Below are 22537 nucleotides of genomic sequence, written 5' to 3'. Positions count from 1 at the left end.
CCCTAAGAAAGATCCTTAATTGGGTTCTTTAGTCATAGTCTATGTTTTAAGTGTGGAAAGGCATCTGTGTTTGTAGCTATCACCTCAGAAATCAGCTCAGATTTTTCTCTTTCTCTCGCTCACTGCTTTCTTTATCTCTCTCTTTTCACTGTCTCATTCTCCCCATCTCCCTCCCTCTCCATCTGCTCTCTCTCAATCCCTGTATGTATCTCTCTCTCTCTCTCTCTTACTTTCTCCCCATCTCCCTCCCTCTGCCTTCTCTCAATTCCTGTATATATCTCTCTCACCATTTCTCTCTCTTGCTTTCTCTCCATATCCCTTTCTCTTTCTCCCCATCTCCCTTCCCTCCCTATTTCTATCTCCCCTCCCTCTTTCCATCCCTCCCTCTCTCTCTGTTCTCTCTCTCCTTCCCTCTTTGCCACTCTGTAGTCGCTTCACTTAATGAGGCTCTATAATAACCCAGTGGTTGTGCAGTTGTTTTGCTACCTCAGTCACTCACTGCATAGTGGGTTTCTAGCACCATTCACTTGTCTACATAGACAGGGTAATGATTATCATTTGGTGGAACAAAGCACACTAGCCCTCCAATAAGGGATCTGTCTTCTCCTGTTGCACCTCAAAAAGTATCATGACTCAGGATATGACCCAGATGCAGACACAGGAGGTGGATGGTTTGGTACTCAGAATATTTCTCGACGATACATGGAGGAGGTCTAAAGAAGAGCGGACCAAGCTCTCTTCCAGGTAAGCCGACAGCGGCGAATGAACATCTGGGTCCTCTTGCTCAGGGAAGAGGGGGGCTGGTAACCCAAGGAACACTCGAAGATTGAGAGTCCAGTGGCCGAGCAGGGAAAGGAGTTGCGGGCGTACTCCACCCACACAAGTTGCTGGCTCCAGCTGGTGGGGTTGGCAGAGACGAGGCAGCGAAAAGTAGTTTCCAGGTCCTGATTGGCTCGCTCCGATTGGCCGTGGAGCACAGGCTGGCCAATGAACCATTGAGGGTGCAGAATGCTTTCCAGAACCTGGACGAGAACTCAGGACCCCGATCAGAGACCATGTTGACCGGAAGTCCATGGATCCGGAAGACATGCTGCACCACAAGTTGGGCCGTCTTCTTGGCTGAGGGTAACTTGGGAAGGGGAATGAAATGTGCAGTTTTGGAAAACCTATCCACCACAGTAAGCATGGTGGTGTTGCCATCTGATGGAGGGAGACCGGTGACAAAGTCCAGGGATATATGGGACCAAGGGCGATGATGAACAGGGAGTGGTTGAAGGAGGACAGCTGGAGCTTGCCGCAGAGTTTTGTTCTGTGCGCACACAGTGCAGGCAGCGACGAATGAGGAGATGTCTGGAACCATGGTGGGCCACCAAAAACGTTGGCTGATGAAAGCCAATGTCTGATGGGAGCCGGGATGACAGGGGAGTTTGGAGCAATGGGCCCATTCCAGGACCGGGGACCTGGCCAAATCTGGTATGAACATCCGGTGTCTGGCTGGGAACGCTGCGCCTTGAAGCTCCGGCTCTCAATACCTCAGACTAGTGTAGCTGCTAGACCGGAGGTAGGGAGGATGGTCTCAGGGTCAGATGGTGTAGCATCGGAACTATACAGGCGAAGAGGGTGTCAGTCTTCACATTCTTGAACCCAAGGTGGTAGATGATGGTTAAATTGAATTGAGTGAATAACGGGGGAATGTCCCTGGCCCGGGTATCCTGGAAGGATATTGACCTCATCCCGTCCGTAGAGGATGCCTGGTCGTTCTTTAAAAGTAATTTCCTCACAATCCTAAATAAGCATGCCCCTTTCAAAAAATGTAGAACTAAGAACAGATTTAGCACTTGGTTCACTCCAGGACCTGATTGCCCTCGACCAGCACAAAAACTTCCTGTGGCGGACTGCACTAGCATCGAATAGTCCACGCGATATGCAAGGGAAGTCAGGAACTAATACACGCAGTCAGTCACTAGTTCCAAAAACATCAAGTGATTTTGCATAGCCACATCGTTTCAACAGAAATACTCATCATAAATGTAGATGATAATACAAGTTATACACATGGAATTATAGATATACCTCTCCTTAATGCAACCGCTGTGTCAGATTTCAAAAAAAGTTTGTGGAAAAAGCAACCCATGCAATAATCTGAGACGGCGCTCAGAACAGTAGCCAAATTAGCCTCCATGTTGTAGACAACAGAAACCAGAAAATACATGAAAAATGTTTCCTTACCTTTGATGAACTTCATCAGAATGCAGTCCTAGAAATCCCAGGTCCACAATAAATGATTTTTTTCCGAAAATGTCCGTTATTTATGTCCAATTAGCTACTTTGGTTAGCGCGTTTGGTAAACAATTCCAAAGTCATTGGAAAGTCATGTCCAAAAGTTCCGTAACAGTCAGTAGAAACATGTCAAACAATGTACTGAATCAATCTTTAGAATGTTGTTTACATATATCTTGAATAACGTTCCAACCGGAGAATTAGAATTACTTCAGATGAGCGGTGGAACGCAAGTCCTTCCCCTGTGAACGCGCCTGGTGAAAGCATGGTCCACTCATGGCTGTGGTGACTATTTCCTGTGTCAATCGACCCCCCCTTCACATTAGAGTCATCAGACTCTAATGACTGCTGACATCTAGTGGAAGGCGTAGGAAGTGAAAACTCATCCATATCTCGCTGTAATTTCAATGAGACCTTGGTTGAAAATCTGCCACCTCCAGAAAAAAAACAGGAAGTGGAATTTCTCAGGTTTTTGCCTGCTATATGAGTTCTGTTATACTCACAGACATCATTCAAACAGTTTTAGAAACGTCAGAGTGTTTTCTATCTAATACTAATAATAATATGCAAATATTAGCAACTATGACTGAGGAGCAGGCCGTTTGATATAGGCAACATTTATCCAAGCTACTCAATACTGTCCCTGCAGCCATAAAAAGTTAATAAACAGATCACTGACCATTTCGAATCCCACCGTACCTTCTCCACTGTGAAATCTGGTTTCCGAGCTGGTCACAGGTGCACCTCAGCCACACTCAAGGTACTAAACGATATCATAACTGCCATCGATAAAAGACAGTACTGTGCAGCCGTCTTCATCGACCTGGCCAAGGATTTCGACTCTGTCAATCACCGTATTCTTATCGGCAGACTCAACCGCCTTGGTTTCTCAAATGACTGCCTCGCCTGGTTCACCAACTACTTCTCAGATAGAGTTCCGTGTGTCAAATCGGACCTCTGGCAGTCTCTATAGGGGCACCACAGGGTTCAATTCTCGGGCCGACTCTTTTCTCTGTATATATCAACGATGTCGCTCTTGCTGCGGGTGATTCCCTGATCCACCTCTACGCAGACGATACCATTCTGTATACATCTGACCCTTCTTTAGAGACTGTGTTAACAAACCTCCAAACGAGCTCCAGTGCCATACAACTCTCCTTCTGTGGCCTCCAACTGCTCTTAAATGCTAGTAAAACTAAATGCATACTTTTCAACGGATCGCTGCCCGCACCCGCCCGCCCGACTAGCATCATTACTCTGGACGGAAGCCTCCTTCACTCACGCTGCCAAACATACCCTCGTAAAACTGACTATCCTACTGATCCTCGACTTCGGCGATGTCATTTACAAAATAGCCTCCAACACTCTAATCAGCAAACTGGATGCAGTCTATCACAGTGCCATCTGTTTTGTCACCAAAGCCCCATATACCACCCACCACTGCGACCTGTATGTTCTCGTCGGCTGGCCCTTGCTACATACAGTATTTGTCGCCATCTATAAGTCTTTTCTAGGTAAAGCTCTGCATTATCTCAGCTCACTGGTCATGATAACAACACCCACCCGTAGCACGCGCTCCAGCAGGTAAATCTCACTGGTCATCCCCAAAGCCAACACCAGGTTTGGCTGTCTATACTTCCAGTTCTCTGCTGCCAATGACTGGAACGAATTGCAAAAATTGCTCAAGTTGGAGACTTATATGTCCCTCACTAACTTTAAACATCAGCTATCTGAGCAGCTAACCAATAGCTGCAGCTTTACACAGCCAGTCTGTAAATAGCCCATCCTATCTACCTACCTCATCCCCAAATTGTTTTTATTTACTTTTTTGCTCATTCGAACACCAGTATTTCTACTTGCACATCATCATCTGCACATCTATCACTCCAATGTTAATTTGCTAAATTGTAATTATTATGGCCTATTTATTGCCTTACCTCCTCACGCCATTTGCACACACTGTATATATTTTTTATATTGTGTTATTGACTGTACGTTTGTTTATTCCATGTGTTGTTGTTGCACTGCTTTGCTTTATCTTGCCAGGTCGCAGTTGTAAATGAGAACTTGTTCTCAACTGGCCTACCTGGTTCAATAAAGGTGAAATACATTTTATTTTTTTTAAGAGCCCAATGAGCGTGCCTTGAGTTGAGGCACTTGACAGTGAAGAGATATTCCAAATTCTTATGGTCGGTCCACACTAAGAATGGATGTTCCGCCGCTTCAAGCCAGTGCCTACACTCATCCAGCACCATCTTGACCGCCAGAAGTTCCCGATTTCCCACATCATAGGTCCTCTCATCAGAATTGAGATGATGGTAGAAGAAAGCGCAGGGATGCAGCTTTTGGTCTTGGCAGAACGCTGGGACAAGACGGCCCCCACTCCAATGTCCGAGGCGTCAACTTCCACCACGAACTGACGGGATGGGTCCAGATGGATCAGGATGGTGGAAGTGCTGAAACGGTGCTTCAGATCCAGAAACACCCAGTCAGCAGCAAGGGACCACATGAACGGAACCTTGGGAGAGGTGAGTGAAGAGGGGGAGGCCAGGGTGTTGTGGAGTTGAATAAAGCTGCAGTGGAAATGAGCAAATCCCAGGAAACGTTGCAGCTGCACTCTGAATGTGGTTTGGGGCCAATTCACCACCGCTCTCATCTGTCAGGATCCATCTGAATGTTCCCTGCAGCGATGACGTATCCCAGAAGGAGACAGTGGAACAATGGAATTTACATTTATCTGCTTTAACAAACAACTGGTTCTCCAGGAGGCGCTGAAGGACTTGTCGGACTTGGAGAACATGCTCTTGAGCTGACCGGGAAAAGACAAGGATGTTGTTGAGGTAGACAAACACAAACCGGTTCAACATGTCACGGAGCACATTGTTGACCAGAGCCTGGAACACTGCAGGAGCGTTGTTCAGACCAAACGGCATAACTAGGTACTCGTAGTCTCCTCTAGCCATGTTGAAGGCTGTCTTCCACTCGTCTCCTTCCCGTATCCGAACCAGGTGGTAGGCGTTCCGAAAGTCCAACTTCCAAAAAATGGTCGCCCCCTGGGGGCACTCATAAGCCGAGGAGAGGAGTGGAATCGGGTAACAATTTTTTACAGTGATGTCATTGAGGCCCTAGTAGTCGATACAGAGGTGCAGGGTTTTGTCCTTCTTTTTCACAAAACCCTGCACCGGCAGGGGAAGATGAAGGATGCATGGTCCCAGCGGTTAAAGAGTCCTCAATGTATACCACCATGGTCTTGGTGTCCGGGTCAGACAGGGAATAAAGCCGCCCCCTGAGGTCGTGTGGTGTCCGGCCGGAGGTCAGTAGCACAATCGTAGGGTTGATGCGGAGGAAGGGATGTGGCGCGAGCCTTGTTGAAAACCTCCCGGAGGTCCTGGTACTCTGCGCGACCTGCGGAGAGATCCAAGGCTTTTCAAAAGCCCGCAGAACGACGTCCCAGGGCAAGCTGCGCTGCCTTAAGGTAATGTGCATTGCAGAATGGGCTCCAATCCAGGATAGAAGGAGTAGCCCAGTCAATCAGGGTTTTTTTCCTCTGGAGCCATGAAAATCCCAAAGCCACAGGTGTATGAGGAGATCGAATTAGTAGAAACTGTATGGGATCATTGTGATTACCTGACACTCGCTGGTTAACGGGAACCGTACTATGAGTGACCCTGTCAACGGAGCATCAGTCCAAAGCACTGGCGTCCATGGGAATAGAGAGGAGTTGAGTAGAGATACCCAGCTCAGATACCAGGGAAGCGTCCATGAAGCTCTCGTCAGCCCCAGAGTCAATGAGCTGGGGTTCTTCGGAGGCGAGGGTGAAACCGTGGACAAGCGTGTGTGGCTGAGAACAGACCTTCTCTCCCTCCTGCGTTCCCGGAGGCGCCCATCAATCCTTATAGTCAAGGCTATGAGGGAGTTGTGGTCCCTGGGTAACTCCCGGGCTGTGAACTCCTTTTTGATTTCCTCCAATAATCCATGAAGGTTAGGTGTTGAACAGGGACTCCGGGTTCCAGGCTCTCTCGGCGGCCAGCGTACGAAAGTCAACCGCGTAGTCTGCCACACTGCGGAAGTCTTGATGAAGTAGCTTCTCAGCCGCCTCTCTCCCAGACACATGGGAATAAAACACCTTCCTTACATTCTCCATGAAATCTCCAGACTAGGGCAAACAGCGGATTGTTGATCCCACATCCCTGTAGCCCAATCGAGCACCCTTCCAGATATCAGTGTTCTAAGATACTCTGTTTTTGACCAATCCAAAGGAAATGAAGAGGGCTGTGGATCAAAGATGAGCGAGAACTGGAAGAGAAACTCACGGCTGGTTCCAGGATCCAGGAGGTTTCCATTGTGGCTTGCTCTAGTAATGAGTTGAACATAGAGTTAAAGTCGGAAGTTTACATACACCTTAGCCAAATACATTTAAACTCAGTTTTTCACAATTCCTGACATTTAATCCTAGTAACACTTCCTTGTCTTAGGTCAGTTAGGATCACCACTTTATTTTTAAGAATGTGAAATGTCAGAATAATAGTAGAGTGATTTATTTCAGCTTTTCTTTCTTTCATCACATTCGCAGTGGGTCAGAAGTTTACATACACACAATTAGTATTTGGTAGCATTGCCTTGAAATTGTTTAACCTGGGTCAAACGTTTCAAGTAGCCTTCCACAAGCTTCCCACAATAATTTGGGTGATTTTTGGCCCATTCCTCCTTGGCCTCCTTGCTCCTTGCTCGCATACGTTTTTTCAGTTCTGCCCAAAAATGTTCTATGGGATTGAGGTAAGGTCTTTGTGATGGCCACTCCAATACCTTGACTTTGTTGTCCTTAAGCCATTTTGCCACAACTTTGGAAGTATGCTTGGGGTCACTTCAACTGTATGGTCACGGAGTTCTTCCAAGGTATGGAGTCCCTCCATAAGGTTCTGAAGTAGCTCCTCGTGTCTTCCAATGGTGGTTCCTTGCAGGAAGAGCTGGTCTGAGTCTACTGGATTGAGTGCATGCAGAGGTTTGTAATCTAAGGCAGAGTCATCAAGGGACAGAACGGCAGGCAGGCTCAGGGTCAGGGTAGGCATAAAGGTCAGAACCTGGAAGACTAGTAAACAGAACTAGAGAGAAGGTAACACACGTAAAAGACGCTGGGATGACTTGACGAGACAAGACGAACTGCCTAACAGACAAACAGAAAACGCAGGTATAAATACACAGGGGATAATGGAGAAAAATGTGAGACACCTGGTGAGGGGTGGAGACAAGCACAAGACAGGTGAAACGGATCATGGTGTGATAAATGATGGCTCTTTTTTCTATCCAGCCAGACTATTCCAGCTATTACTCATTTATTACATAGCTATTATCCACACAACCACATGCCAGAGGCTAGACACAATAAGACACACACCAAAGTCTCCCCACTCCACGCTAGCCCCAGAGCTGTACTGAATGCCCACGTGTCCCCAGACACCACACTTCAAACAAAGCGGTTGGTTACCAAGGAGACCATAGCGGTGGTGGCCAAACAGCGACAAGGTCAGCCCTCCCTACGCCCAAATAAATCAAATCAAATTTTATTGGTCGCATACACATATTTATCAGATGTTATTGCGGGTGTAGCAAAATGCTTGTGCTCCGAGCTCCAACAGTGCAGTAGCATCTAAAAACAATTCACAATAATACACACAAATCTAAAAATGGAATTAAGAAAAATATAAATGTTAGATTGAGCAATGTCAGAGTGGCATTGACTAAAATACAGTAGAATAGAATACAGTATATACTAATACAGTCAATTAGTGTTGACTATGGAGAGTGACAGCTGCTAGTTTTATTAGTTGTATTTATTTATTTGATTGTATTCTTCATAAGCCAAACAGGAAGAGATTGCACCCCTAGTGGTCGTGCCAACAGTATGGAATGGAGATCAATGCAAGCAAAGGGGGACTGAGTCAATACTGGCCTGGGTTCAATTAAACCCGCAATCACTGCTCAGACAAAACCCAGGGAATGTAGCACTAGGACTGCATGGGCCTTCTCGGTCTGGTCATAGGGGTGAACTTCACGTATACAGGTTAGGTATGATCAGTCTTTTTACAGTATCTGGTGAAAACACCATAGAAAAAATGGCTATTTAGAGCTTTGTGGAATGAAATAGCATTTGTCCAGTGCTTTGTGTTAGTAGTTCGGATACAGCATGACCCATATGTGTCTCTTAAAGCAGCCCAATGTTCCAGTTTAACCTGTGATCTGTTCTGAGGCCTGTGAGTTCTTTGCTCAGCGTATCTGAGCAGCAGCGTGCTCTGCTCTTATGCATTAATTAAACTTCTGACTGATGACTAGCAGTGTGCTGTGGCTGGATCTCTGTGGTTTGGCGCTCCGCTTGCTCCCTGTGCTCCAGATCCAGCTACTGTATGTCAGCAGACTTATGTCCGCTACGAGCAGAGAGGTAGTTTCAGCACACACTCAGTAGATATGAGGGGCATAGCCACTACTGTTTAGACATGGGGGGCATAGCCACTACTGTTTAGACATGGGGGGCTTAGCCACTACTGTTTAGACATGGGGGGGATAGCCACTACTGTTTAGACATGGTGGTCATAGCCACTACTGTTTAGACATGGGGGGCATAGCCACTACTGTTTAGACATGGGGGGATAGCCACTACTGTTTAGACATGGTGGGCATAGCCACTACTGTTTAGACATGGTGGGCATAGCCACTACTGTTTAGACATGGGGGCATAGCCACTACTGTTTAGACTATAGCCACTACTGTTTAGACATGGTGGTCATAGCCACTACTGTTTAGACATGGTGGTCATAGCCACTACTGTTTAGACATGGTGGTCATAGCCACTACTGTTTAGACATGGGGGGCATAGCCACTACTGTTTAGACATGGTGGTCATAGCCACTACTGTTTAGACATGGTGGTCATAGCCACTACTGTTTAGACATGGTGGTCATAGCCACTACTGTTTAGACATGGTGGTCATAGCCACTACTGTTTAGACATGGTGGTCATAGCCACTACTGTTTAGACATGGTGGTCATAGCCACTACTGTTTAGACATGGGGGGCATAGCCACTACTGTTTAGACATGGGGGGCATAGCCACTACTGTTTAGACATGGTGGTCATAGCCACTACTGTTTAGACATGGTGGTCATAGCCACTACTGTTTAGACATGGTGGTCATAGCCACTACTGTTTAGACATGGGGGGCATAGCCACTACTGTTTAGACATGGTGGTCATAGCCACTACTGTTTAGACATGGGGGTCATAGCCACTACTGTTTAGACATGGTGGTCATAGCCACTACTGTTTAGACATGGGGGGCATAGCCACTACTGTTTAGACATGGGGCGATAGCCACTACTGTTTAGACATGGGGGGCATAGCCACTACTGTTTAGACATGGGGGGCATAGCCACTACTGTTTAGACATGGGGGGCATAGCCACTACTGTTTAGACATGGTGGTCATAGCCACTACTGTTTAGACATGGTGGTCATAGCCACTACTGTTTAGACATGGGGGGCATAGCCACTACTGTTTAGACATGGTGGTCATAGCCACTACTGTTTAGACATGGTGGTCATAGCCACTACTGTTTAGACATGGTGGTCATAGCCACTACTGTTTAGACATGGTGGTCATAGCCACTACTGTTTAGACATGGTGGTCATAGCCACTACTGTTTAGACATGGTGGTCATAGCCACTACTGTTTAGACATGGGGGGCATAGCCACTACTGTTTAGACATGGGGGGCATAGCCACTACTGTTTAGACATGGTGGTCATAGCCACTACTGTTTAGACATGGTGGTCATAGCCACTACTGTTTAGACATGGTGGTCATAGCCACTACTGTTTAGACATGGGGGGCATAGCCACTACTGTTTAGACATGGTGGTCATAGCCACTACTGTTTAGACATGGGGGTCATAGCCACTACTGTTTAGACATGGTGGTCATAGCCACTACTGTTTAGACATGGGGGGCATAGCCACTACTGTTTAGACATGGGGCGATAGCCACTACTGTTTAGACATGGGGGGCATAGCCACTACTGTTTAGACATGGGGGGCATAGCCACTACTGTTTAGACATGGGGGGCATAGCCACTACTGTTTAGACATGAGGCGATAGCCACTACTGTTTAGACATGGGGGGCATAGCCACTCCTGTTTAGACATGGTGGTCATAGCCACTACTGTTTAGACATGGGGGGCATAGCCACTCCTGTTTAGACACGGGGGGCATAGCCACTACTGTTTGACATGGGGGGCATAGCCACTACTGTTTAGACATGGGAGGATAGCCAGTACTGTTTAGACATGGGGGGATAGCCACTACTGTTTAGACATGGGGGAATGCCACTACTGTTTGACATCGGGGGATTTCCACTACTCTTTAAACATGGGGGATAGCCACTACTGCTTAATCATGGGGGGGATAGCCACTACTGCTTTGACATGGAGGGATAGCCACTACTGCTTAGACGTGGGGAGTAGCAACTACTGCTTAGTCATGGGGGGATAGCCGCTGCTAGGACTGTGAGCTGTATGACAATAAAAACAATTGTGCAGGGTCTTGGATGGAATCAGGTAGCAGAAGTAAGGGGAGTTAGTGCTGGAATCGCTTTCAGTTCTTGTTGATATGAATATATGAGTTTGAAGAAAGTTTCCATTGCATACATTGCATCTCAAGTTAGGATTCAAAATAAAATCGATTGTTTTGTCATTTTTCTGTCTTTCAATGTCAGTTGAAAATTACCTGACAACTCCCTGAATTGTCCTTTAGCAAACTATTCAATCATTGTTGTGAATTGGTGCGCATAAAACGTGTCAACAAATGTTTACCATTTCAATTATGTCTCTTTGAGGCCTAATGAGAATCTGATGTTATTCACCTGGCCTGGACTGTGCTCTCTGTTGCCTGGCATCACGCTTGTATAATATAATGTCTCCTCGACTTTCCCCCAGTTTGAGGGGTCCCCCGAGACCCAAGCTTAGAGAGTAATTATTGTTCATTCCATCAGCTTTCTGAACACTCTATAAAGTCACAGCTCTGGGTTGTAGTAGACATTCCAGAACCAGAAAGAATGAGTTGAGTTTTTAGTCCTGCTATAGTTTTGCCTAGTTTGTAGATTAGGGACTGACGCATGCCAGATCTTACAACTCCTAGATAGGTATTTTAAGTATCAGCTAACCTCATCATATGTTATAGCAATCTGTCAGTCGATTACACAGTCGATAATGTGGCGTGCAACCATTGGTTGATGCATGCAATGTCTGAGCAGGGGACATGACCTAGAGTAAACGAGAGGTTTAAAATGGCAGCTGATCTGTTTGGCTTTTTCCTCTGCAGGGCTGATGTAACAGGTACACCTCTGTTGCCTTGCTACACTGGAGCCCAGACCGGTGCTATTGATGGAGACCAGAGGAATTGGAAACTACATAAAGAATGATTAGTTAATAAATCAACTCCCCAGTCTGCATGCACTTTCCCTGTCTCGCTCCTCCCTCTCTCTATCTCTCTTCCTCTCCTCCTTCTCTGTTAAATTCTTTAAGACATTTGCATGGGTTTTCATAGGTACACAGGACCCCTGCCAGGCATTCTCCCTCCCTCCCTCCATTCCCTCTCACCCCCCGAGGGCGTTCCAGCAATATGATGTAATCTGATGAAAGAAGGCGGTTGGAGGGTTAACGGTGGCAGAGAGCCAATCGATGGAGCAGAGAGAGGGGGAAGAAGAGCCTTCCCAGTCACAGGCTTTATTCGGGAGAGAGATGGATGCTCATTATTGATCAGAGCAAAACTTTATTTAGTGGAGAATTGACTGCTAAGGGTTTTACCTGGGCTCTGCTGGTAACTGGGACCTGCAGTATAGCAGCGTGTTGTATGTAGCCCAGCGGGTGGTCGGGAAGAAGAACCATGGGGGGTAAGGGAGAGTGTGGGTAAGAGAGGGGGAGATTGAGGATAAGATAGGGGGAGATGCGGGGTAAGTGAGTGTGAGATTGGGGGTTAGGAAGAAAGAAGATGGGGTAGCAAGGAGATTGGTGGTAAGGGGTTTAGTGGTTGGGGTCAGTCAATCTTTTATGAATTGACATGATTGATTTAGGTGACATTGGTGGGCTGAGGCTAGGAGCTGAGGCAGTGTATTTGCTGTATTTCACTGTGTGAATGGTTGCACACATTGGCCTTCAAGAATTTCATAAAATGATAGAGTCGAAATTGAATGATGGAGTTCTTATTTTCTCTCCCTCTATCACTCTCTCCCTCCCCCCTTTCTCCACTGATATACAGAACAGTATCTATCTTCCACTCTGTGGAGTTCAATATCCACAGAGGTAAAGGTATCATTTTCCTTTTACCTTTTTTTTATCTCTTTCATTCTTTCTTTCTTGTCTTTCTATTTCCCTCCAGCCTGCATGGCTGCCACGGCCACTGAAGTCGTTTAGCACCGTCCTTGAAAAAGCCCTCAGTGAGAAAACTACTGGCATGTTTAAGGAAAAGGTAGAATGCAGTGTGTGTCAGACAAAGCTGGGATGTGCAAGGGGTAGGGTGGTGGAGATGGAGGGGGGGTACTCCCCAGGGGGGTTATTTTCCCCTCTAATAGCTGTTACGAGCCCTACATTATATCCAAGGAGCTACATTCCTTTGGGGTCCAGACACACACACATACACATACACACAAACACACACGCACACACACACACAGTACACATACAGTACACAAACACACTCTCTCTCCCTCTCTCTCTCTCTAACACACATAGACACATAGAAAAAAGCACACACACTCTCTCCCGGCCGCTTTGCTCGCTCCGTGTCAATATCCTGCCATTTGAAGTCACGTACTGCAGGGGCTTCTGGGAGTCACAGAGGAGCCAGGCTGACGGGTAATGGGCCGCATTCATTAATAAGGTTGCCATGCTCCTGTCCCTCCCCGGCAATGCCACGGATGTCTTCACCGGGGGGATGGGAGGTGGGGGGGGGGGGCGTCCCGTGGGGAGTCTCCTCCCAGACTCACTTAAAGGAGCTTTATTTCATCGAGAGAAGAGAGGAAAGAGAGAGAGAGGAGAGGGAAGCAGAGGAGAGAAGAGAAGCCGGGACCGGCTCTTTAAAATGAAGTGCGGGGGCCCAGATGGGGCCCCAGGCAAGCCGAGGCTAACCCTTCTAGGGGTCAAACTCCCTCCTGCCCCCGTCAAACAGCTTATTACCCCACCTGTCGGAAAGTAATCGCCCCGGCTGAAAGGAAAGCTGTCGAGGTGTTTAAATGCTTTATATGGAGGCACTTGAAACGGTAAAGAGGGAGGGGATGGAGGGGAGGGGACTAATGGACGTGGCCTAGCCTGCCTTAGGGATTCTGCTATGTTGATAAGACTGAAGGTGACTGCAGTCAGTGCATTAGTAAACTCACCTTTATGGCTCAGGCTTGCTGAAGGAGTCACAACCTTTTGTGGTTCAGGGTCTTTCCATGTTGTTTATTCAAAGAGAATTCAAACCTATCCGGAGTAGGAGTTTGCTTACGTGTGAGGGTGTGTTTGAACTGTATGTCACTGTTCTTCTTTGTGTGTGTAATCAGCGTACTGATGAGTGTTTGACAGGTGTGCCTAGTCCGTGGAAGTGTAGCGAGTCCAAGGCCATGTTTTTAACAGAGCGCAGCAAGTGGGGCATGTGGTTTGCATTAAAGGGATTAGCAGTCACTTCAAAAGATGACCTGGATTTGGCCCACCAGGGACAACAGTTACACACCCCCTGGTCCACACACACACACACACACACACACACACACACACACACACACACACACACACACACACACACTCCCTCCTTTAAAGAACCTAGCCGGCGCAGCTGCCCCCACTACAACCACTCTCCCTCACTGCACCACACCCCACTGGTGTGTGTGTGAGTGTTTGTGTGTGTGTGCAGGGTTGCGTAGGTTACTTTCTAAATGTAATCTGTTACAGTTACTAGTTACCTGTCCAAAATTGTAATCAGTAACGTAATTTTGGGATGACCCAAACTCAGTAACGTAATCTGATTACATTCCGTTACTTTTAGATTACTTTCACCTTAGGCGGTATTAGAAGAAGACAGAAATGTATGTTACCAATTGATCGACATCTATTGCAGAATAAACCAATGTTAAAGTTTAAATAGCTGGCCATATATTGATGTTAAATGTTACTTTATGGCTTGGTTATGAAGACTTCTTCTAACCCATCGCTTTCTACTACATATAATAACACAATTAAATTAAACTCAGCAAAAAAAGAAACGTCCCTTTTTCAGGACCCTGTCTTTCAAAGATAATTAGTTAAAAATCCAAATAACTTCACAGATTTTCATTGTAAACGTTTAAACACTGTTTCCCATGTTTAATGAACTATAAACAATTAATGAACATGCCCCTGTGGATCGGTCGTTAAGACACTAACAGCTTACAGACGGGAGGCAATTAAGGTCACAGTTATGAAAACTTAGGACACTAAAGAGGCCTTTCGACTGACTGAAAAACACCAAAAGAAAGATGCCCAGGGTCCCTGCTCAACTGTGTGAACGTGCCTTAGGCATGCTGCAAGGAGGCATGAGGGCTGTAGATGTGGCCAGGGCAATAAATTGCAATGTCCATACTGTGAGACGCCTAAGACAGCCCAACAGAGAGACAGAATGGACAGCTGATCGTCTTCGCGGTTGCAGACCACGTGCAACAACACCTGCACAGGATCGGTACATCCGAACATCACAGCTGCGGGACAGGTACAGGATGGCAACAACAACTGCCCGAGTTACACCAGGAATGCACAATCCCTCCATCAGGGCTCAGACTGTCCGCAATAGGCTGAGAGAGGCTGGACTGAGGGCTTATAGGCCTGTTGATAGGCAGGTCATCACTAGACATCACCTGCAACAACGTTGCCTATGGACACAAACCTACCGTCGCTGAACCAGACAGGACTGGCAAAAAGTGCTCTTCACTGACAAGTCGTGGTTTTGTCTCACCAGGGGCGATAGTTGGATTCACATTTATTGTCGAAGGAATGAGTGTTACACCGAGGCCTGTACTCTGGAGCGGGATCGATTTGGAGGTGGAGGGTCTGTCATGGTCTGGGGTGGTGTGTCACAGCATCATCGGACTGAGCTTTTCATTGCAGGCAATCTCAACGCTGTGCGTTTCAGGGAAGACATCCTCCTCCCTCATGTGGTACCCTTCCTGCAGGCTCATCCTGACATGACCCTCCAGCATGACAATGCCACCAGCCATACTGCTCGTTCTGTGTGTGATTTCCTGCAAGACAGGAATGTCAGTGTCCTGTCATGACCAGGGAAGAGCCCAGATCTCAATCCTATTGAGCACGTCTGGGACCTGTTGGATGGGAGGGTGAGGGCTAGGGCGAAATCCCCCCAGAAATGTCTGGGAACTTGCAGGTGCCTTGGTGGAAGAGTGGGGTAACATCTCACAGCAAGAACTGGAAAATCTGGTGCAGTCCACGAGGAGGAGATAAACTGCAGTACGTAATGCAGCTGGTGGCCACAACAGATACTGACTGTTACTTTTGATTTTTGATTTTGACCCCCCCTTTGTTCAGGGACACATTATTCAATTTCTGTTAGTCACATGTCTGCGGAACTTGTTCAGTTTGTCTCAGTTGTTGAATCTTGTTATGTTCATACAAATATTTGCACATGTTAATTAAGTTTGCTGAAAATAAACACAGTTGACAGTGAGAGGACGTTTCTTTTTTTTTGCTGTTTATATCTTTACATTAAAAACCAAAGTCTATCAGAATTACAGTCATTCCAATAAATGTTATACCCATTGATCTTCAGGAATAGGACTTGGAAATATGGAAGTATAGATTAGCCAAGTTAAGAATTTATGAGCCAGCCCTACTCTGTTGTTTATGATTTTGTTGTCATGGAGGACTGATTGGGCTCATTGATTCGAGTTGAAAAATAAATGCTGCGCTCATGGAATGTCATGCTTTGACCACTACTGAAAAGTGATATTTACATGTGAAAAATGAATGCCATATGCTGGATTTGCTATAGGCCTATTGGTGACACTTTGATATCTTGATAATATCCAGTTGTTTAAAGGGCAAATCCACAGATGAAACATTAACAAAACGGATGCCAGTGTCTCTGTTTTGGTAAAAAGCTGAGGGATGGGCTTGGAGAAATGTAACCACTCTCAGATTAATAGACGGAGCTATTGATGCAAGGACTGACCATCCATGATGAAAAAAAATGTTTAAACCATGTTATGAGGCTGTACAGTGTTTGCTTATATGTACAATGTTTACAAACATTGGAGTAAAACAAGCTTAACAAGGTTCTCAGAGAGTATGACAGTTGAACTAAGCTCACGCGGCATGTATAAGTTATATTCTTCAACAATCAATGGATTCCTCCATATATATATATATATATATATACTGTACATACATACATACATACATACATACATACAGTGGGGAGAACAAGTATTTGATACACTGCCGATTTTGCAGGTTTAACTACTTACAAAGCATGTAGTAATTTTTATCATAGGTACACTTCAACTGTGAGAGACGGAATCTAAAACAAAAATCCAGAAAATCACATTGTATGATTTTTAAATAATTAATTTGCATTTTATTGACTGACGAGTTTCAATAAAACTAGTTTCAATGAAACTAGTCAAATTAAGAATTTATTAGCCAGCCCTACTCTGTTGTTCATGATTTTGTTGTGGAATGGCATGCATTGAGCACTACTGAAAAGTGCTATTTACAAAAGTAATCCTCAAAGTAATCATCTAGTTTTTCAAAAGAATCTGTAATCTGATTACAATATTTTTGCTGGTAATTTAATGGATTACAGTTAACATTTTTTTGTAATCCCTTACATGTAATCCCTTATACTCCCCAACCCTGTGTGTGTGTTAATATATTCCATCACAGATATTACATGGTACCTGTTGTTTCCATGGCCACAGCCATTGATCTGATGTTGGTATTGATGGTTGGGGATTGAGATGTTGTAGGGAGGGAGATGTTGTCAGCTCCATGGTGGCGTGTCAGTGTGTCAGGAGAGGACTTAACCATGTTTAATCCCTTGGAGGACCAGAACATATGGCTCCACAGAACCATTTACTGCTGCTCGGGTTGATTGGACATACACCCACATCCTGACATTCACCACTTACAACACTACGTTATGTCAATCACAAACCCTCTGAAAAACCAATGGTGAATTCATTATTTGGTATTAGGAATATGCCTTAATATTAATGAGAAGATATTCAGTGTTCAAATTCAAACTTTCTAAACGGAGTAAATGTTGAATGAAATGGAATGTCCTTGTGTTGAATTTGATCTTGATTCAGTCGTTTCATTCCTTTCTCTCTCTCTCCCTCTCTGTTCTTCCTCCTGTCCAGAACCACACGCTGACTCAGCACAGCAGCTAACCATGCAGATCATCACTTGGCCTGAGGAGCAGAGGAGAACCATACGGCGAGGAGGAGAATCATGTCTGACCCAGTCAGTCCTCCAACCACCGTCAGTGCAATAGCCCACTGTCTCTTTTGCACTGAACTTTGGATTCACTTCACATCAGGAAGGACCATGTCACACAAAAAGAAAAGGACAGATGAAAGACAGGAGGTGTGAAAAAAAGACAGAAAAACGTATCTCTGGTCTTTGTCTGGTCGTCATGTCACCAAAACTGGACAACTATCTTTGTAAATAGAAGTACTTCTTCATGTGTTGCTTAATAACTCCAGCTAAATTGTAGTCTTATACAGTACAGTATTTGCTAATGTACAGTTCAGAACCGGTTGTCCCCAAAAAATAAAGAGAGAAAAAAAGCTAAACAGAGAATGCCACTGTCAACAAGAAGATGTGGAACTCATCCACAATATGTTGGCGAAATAGGGTGCCAATGTGGGGTATAATTATATAGGGAACATGAAGTTGTGGTATGGTCAGTAAGGTCCCTTTTCATCAGCGCACATTTCCTGTATGTGACACTATCCTGACCTGGTCACTTATGACAGAAGGGTGTAGCAGGATGCTTGATCACCAGCAGAGCCTGACATGACATCACAGGTCTCATTCCAACATGGCTGCCATTCCAGTTGACCAGCTGAGGACTAAGTTGTGCATTTAATCTGGTCCGCCTGCCTAACTGCACATGGACAGGTTCAAATGAGACAAAGAAAAAAAAAGAAAAACATGGAGAAAAACAGGACAGGGTTCTGATATATGCAAAAGCAGTGACACAGATTTGAAAAGGCCAGCTAGCTACTCTGGTTGGCACGGTAACATAGACATTGTCAACCCCCCTGTGTCTCCTAGAGCATCATGGGAAATCTCCAGCCCACTGACTCAAACCTGTACGTTTCTGTTATTAATGTTTACTGCTCGTTCAAGCCTGGAGATTACTGGAAAAATTATGTCATTTTTCTTAGCTCTTTGTATTACATTTTTTTTTGCAATGGGGAATAAATCCATTTTGATTTGGGGTCGTGGGGGAGACTACATGTATTAGGTCTCTCTGGGGGATGTGCTTAAACTTATGTCCTGGGCTCTCCTTGAGAGCTCCCAACTCCTCCTCTTTCTTCCCTGTTTCCTGCGGTATCCCATTGCTCTGCTCTCTGCTCAAGCTGGAAGCCATTGTGGCATTATAATACACCAATATAAATCATTCTGTTATGTAAATGTTTTTGCATTCATTGAACCTGAGATGCACTTTTGTATGAAACTTTAATGTTTTGATCTTTTGATTGAGAATTGTTCGTACTCAGTTTACAGGAAATTAACCACCATCTCCTGCTTCAGCAAAAGGACAGTTATCTTGTCTGTTATTCAAATGTTATTGTACAAATATGGAGTTCTGTATTTGGCAGACCTCGTTTTTTTTTGGTGTTGCACATGTGATGGAAATATTAAAACTGTATGAAAAATGCTATGTGTGTGTGTGTGTGTGTGTGTGTGTGTGTGTGTGTGTGTGTGTGTGTGTGTGTGTGTGTGTGTGTGTGTGTGTGTGTGTGTGTGTTTATGCATGCATGTGTGTGGTATGTGTGTGGATCAATTAATTTGATTAAGTGGCAAAATGGGCCCTTGGCAGCATAAACATTATCATCTTCAAAAGCTTACTTTGCATTTTTGGATTTAAATCAAATTCCATCCTTTTCGCTGGTTCCCTTGTGGCTCTGCCTAACGAACATCTGAGCATCTTAAGGGAGGTCTGCGTTATTAATGACTCCATTACCCATCACCCTGTGCGGTCCCATTCCACACACCCTCGCACCAGGCCTATTAGGGAGCCTGCAGCACTCCAGGGGACCAATGGAAAGGAAGGATGTCTGTGCCGAATGGGACAAAGGGCCAACTAGTAACATCTGTCTGTCTTTACAGATGATTCCTCACAGCAATGAGATGAAAAACACAAAGTCCAAAATAACTGTTATGACAAGGGACATGAGTATGTCATACAAAAGCATATATTTAACAAAGACAACAAATTGAATAATATTATAGAATACTTATTAATGTTTTAATAAAATGATGCCACTTTTTTCTGAACAAAATTAAGATTAGAAATAAATTAAATCAGCAGGGAATATTCATTCCCATATTCATGGGAATTCCTCGTTCCTGGGAAATAATTGCAATCCCCAATCCCTATCAGGAGGACCTGAAATATTCTGCTTTTACAAAATGTGATGCTGTTTTCAAATGAAACACAATACCTTGCTCTTGTTAAAGCTTTTAGAATGTATTTGTTTATTAGTATTATGATTCACCAACCTACCGTCTTAATACATCAATACAAGAAAATATATAAACTCACAGCACCTCCCATTGATCTGCCTGTAGGATGATTGGCTGGTAACAGACCCAATTATGTGTCCAGACAGATTATTGACCATGACGAGCCAGCACCACGACCATGGGGAAATAAAGTCACTTTATGTGTCAACAACAATTACTTCACTGGATTCTCCTTCACTGTATCCTAATGAACACATATAAGCCGATCAGAGATATATATATACATATATATGTGTGTATCTGATGTAGAGGTTTTATCTGCTATTTTGACTCCTCTTCATTATGTTTTTCTGACTGTGACAATCTTTTTCAATTGAAATGGAATGGAATAGATGGCTCATCTCACCAGTGTTCCAGCATTAACTGTCAAGCAGAATGCAAGCTGGGCAGCCATTAAACAACTCTGCTAGCATCTCCCCGTGCCAGACACTTTTAATAAGCTTCAAGGGCATTCTGAACGGGTCCAGAACTTTGTGTTGCCAGAGATGGACTGGCCCACATCATCCATTACGTTAAATTGGGTGGCGGCCTCCAGCTCATATTTATGATTTAATTAAATGAACTTGTGAGAACCACGGAGGCCTCCCTTTCTCCCGCCAGCCTCAGCAATGAAAAGCACACACACAAAAACAAACACATGCGCACATGTATACACTCTCACACACAAAAATACACATGCAAATGCCTCCAAATTCCTCCTGCCCAAGAGTGAGACTGTGGGCGCTTTGGCAAGGGGACTCTCAGAGGCTCAATTAAAGGAATATAAATACACAGACCCCTGTCATCTCTGACAGCGAGCAATGGACCACATGGCCTGCACGGCATCTATAGAGATATCATTACTGGGCTGATCCACCATAATATGGCTGCACACACATACTGTACTTTCAGTGCAAGACGAATGATGTTCCTAGGTTGTTTGAACCGCGGTTTGGATATTTCACGTGCTGGTAGTCTTTGCCTGTGGACCTTCTTTTAACCACACGGGGCGGGTCAACTCCCACCGCACATTGTAGGCCTGGATTATCCTGCGGTATGAGCCTCTATCCTGGTGAGGGGGCCTCCCTGTCATCCTACCCTAAACTGAGTTAGCAATGGAGTCCTGACACTTTATCATGGTCACTTCTCTTGGTCTATCCCTGCTTGCCACAGACGTTAGCTCACTCCTTCATACTGTTAACACTTCATGGGTAGTTTGTGACACTTTATCCTACGTGACAGAGGGGGCAATCCAATAAAAAAAAATTGTCCTCTGCTCTATTTTCGTGTGGCCCGCCTCTTACTGCGTGTTATCTCGCTGTTCACGCAGGATACGTTCAGCCACGGGGTTAAACTATTTTTATAAGCAAGGCATAATCTCAGACACTCCTGCTAGCGGCTGGTCTTCCCTTTATAGTTGATCTGATAACACAACTTCAGGGGTGAGTCACACTTGCCAAGTCCCGGCTATAGGGTTTCAGCTAAAACAAATGTATTGAAATGAATTCTCAGCCTAAAGCAGGGGTTCGGCACTTCGTCTGAGTAAGGACAAACTATAGACACTCAGTAGTCCTTTTGTGTGATTGTTACACAGTTACCCACAAGCTCCCCTGTGGTTTCCTGCTCAAGCCCACAATATGGTATGGCCGCGGGACACCTAAGGTGAACCCCCTGAGCCTAAATTTGTTATAATGAAACTTTTTCTCTTCAGCACTTATTTAACAAATAGTGTAATTTAACTAGTTAATGAAAACCAGTAACACTTCTGTTTTGGTTCCACAGCTTCACAACTGATGGGTTTTCACGTTTTTTTTCTATAGCAATTACAATGCAGTAGCTTCTAACAATAGTAATTAAGTTATGTTCTTACCTTACCCCACAAATTATTCCAACTTCTAATACAGGGCTGCCCAACCCTCTTCCTGGAGATCTACTGTCCTGTAGGTTTTCAGTCCAACCCTAATTTAGCATGTCTGATTCAGCTAGTTAAGGTCTTGTTGAGCAGCTAGTATGTAGAATCAGGTGTGTTAAATTAGGTTTGGACTAAAAACACACAAGATGGTAGATCTCCAGGACGAGGGTTGGGCAGCTCTGTTCTAATACATTGATCAGCTCCTGAAGCCCATGCCTCCTTTGAGTACAGCCACACAACACACCCCCTCCCACCTACACGTGATATTTAAGGAAAATTACATACCACATTTTCTCCTTTACACGTGATGTCTACACAGAGTCAGGTAACAAATTGATTCCTTCGTAGGTGACGACAACCCGCGGTGTCATCTGCTTCATGGCCACGTCCCATCAGGCAACTCTAACAACTCCATCCGAGGGCAGAGGTTTGACGGGGGTGTCGTCAAATAAGATGAACCTCCACCATCCGGCAGAGGATAATCTACATACAGTCCACCCGCACCCAGAATTCCCTCTCTGCCTTTGGCTGGGTCTTGCTGC

At 45.1% G+C, this 22537-nt stretch overlaps 1 protein-coding gene across 6 annotated transcripts in view; it reads left to right on the top strand.

Annotated features, from left to right (window-relative positions):
- The window catches only part of LOC139387030 (zinc finger protein 521-like), a 174488-nt gene extending 155068 nt beyond the window's left edge, over positions 1–19420 (top strand). For 3 of the 6 annotated variants that reach the window (XM_071132997.1, XM_071132996.1, XM_071132992.1), the window contains exon 8: positions 17707–19420. In XM_071132997.1, coding sequence (XP_070989098.1) covers positions 17707–17736 — 30 coding nt within the window. In that variant the 3' untranslated portion in view covers positions 17737–19420. The remainder of the gene's footprint in view (positions 1–17706) is intronic. The other 3 variants (XM_071132998.1, XM_071132995.1, XM_071132993.1) reach the window with 1 other exon arrangement.
- Positions 19421–22537: the final 3117 nt, after the last annotated feature.

The sequence above is a fragment of the Oncorhynchus clarkii genome, chromosome 28, assembly GCF_045791955.1.
Source record: "Oncorhynchus clarkii lewisi isolate Uvic-CL-2024 chromosome 28, UVic_Ocla_1.0, whole genome shotgun sequence".
In the NCBI taxonomy this organism is placed as follows: Eukaryota; Metazoa; Chordata; class Actinopteri; order Salmoniformes; family Salmonidae; genus Oncorhynchus; species Oncorhynchus clarkii.
This window is presented reverse-complemented; position numbering and strand designations above follow the sequence as displayed.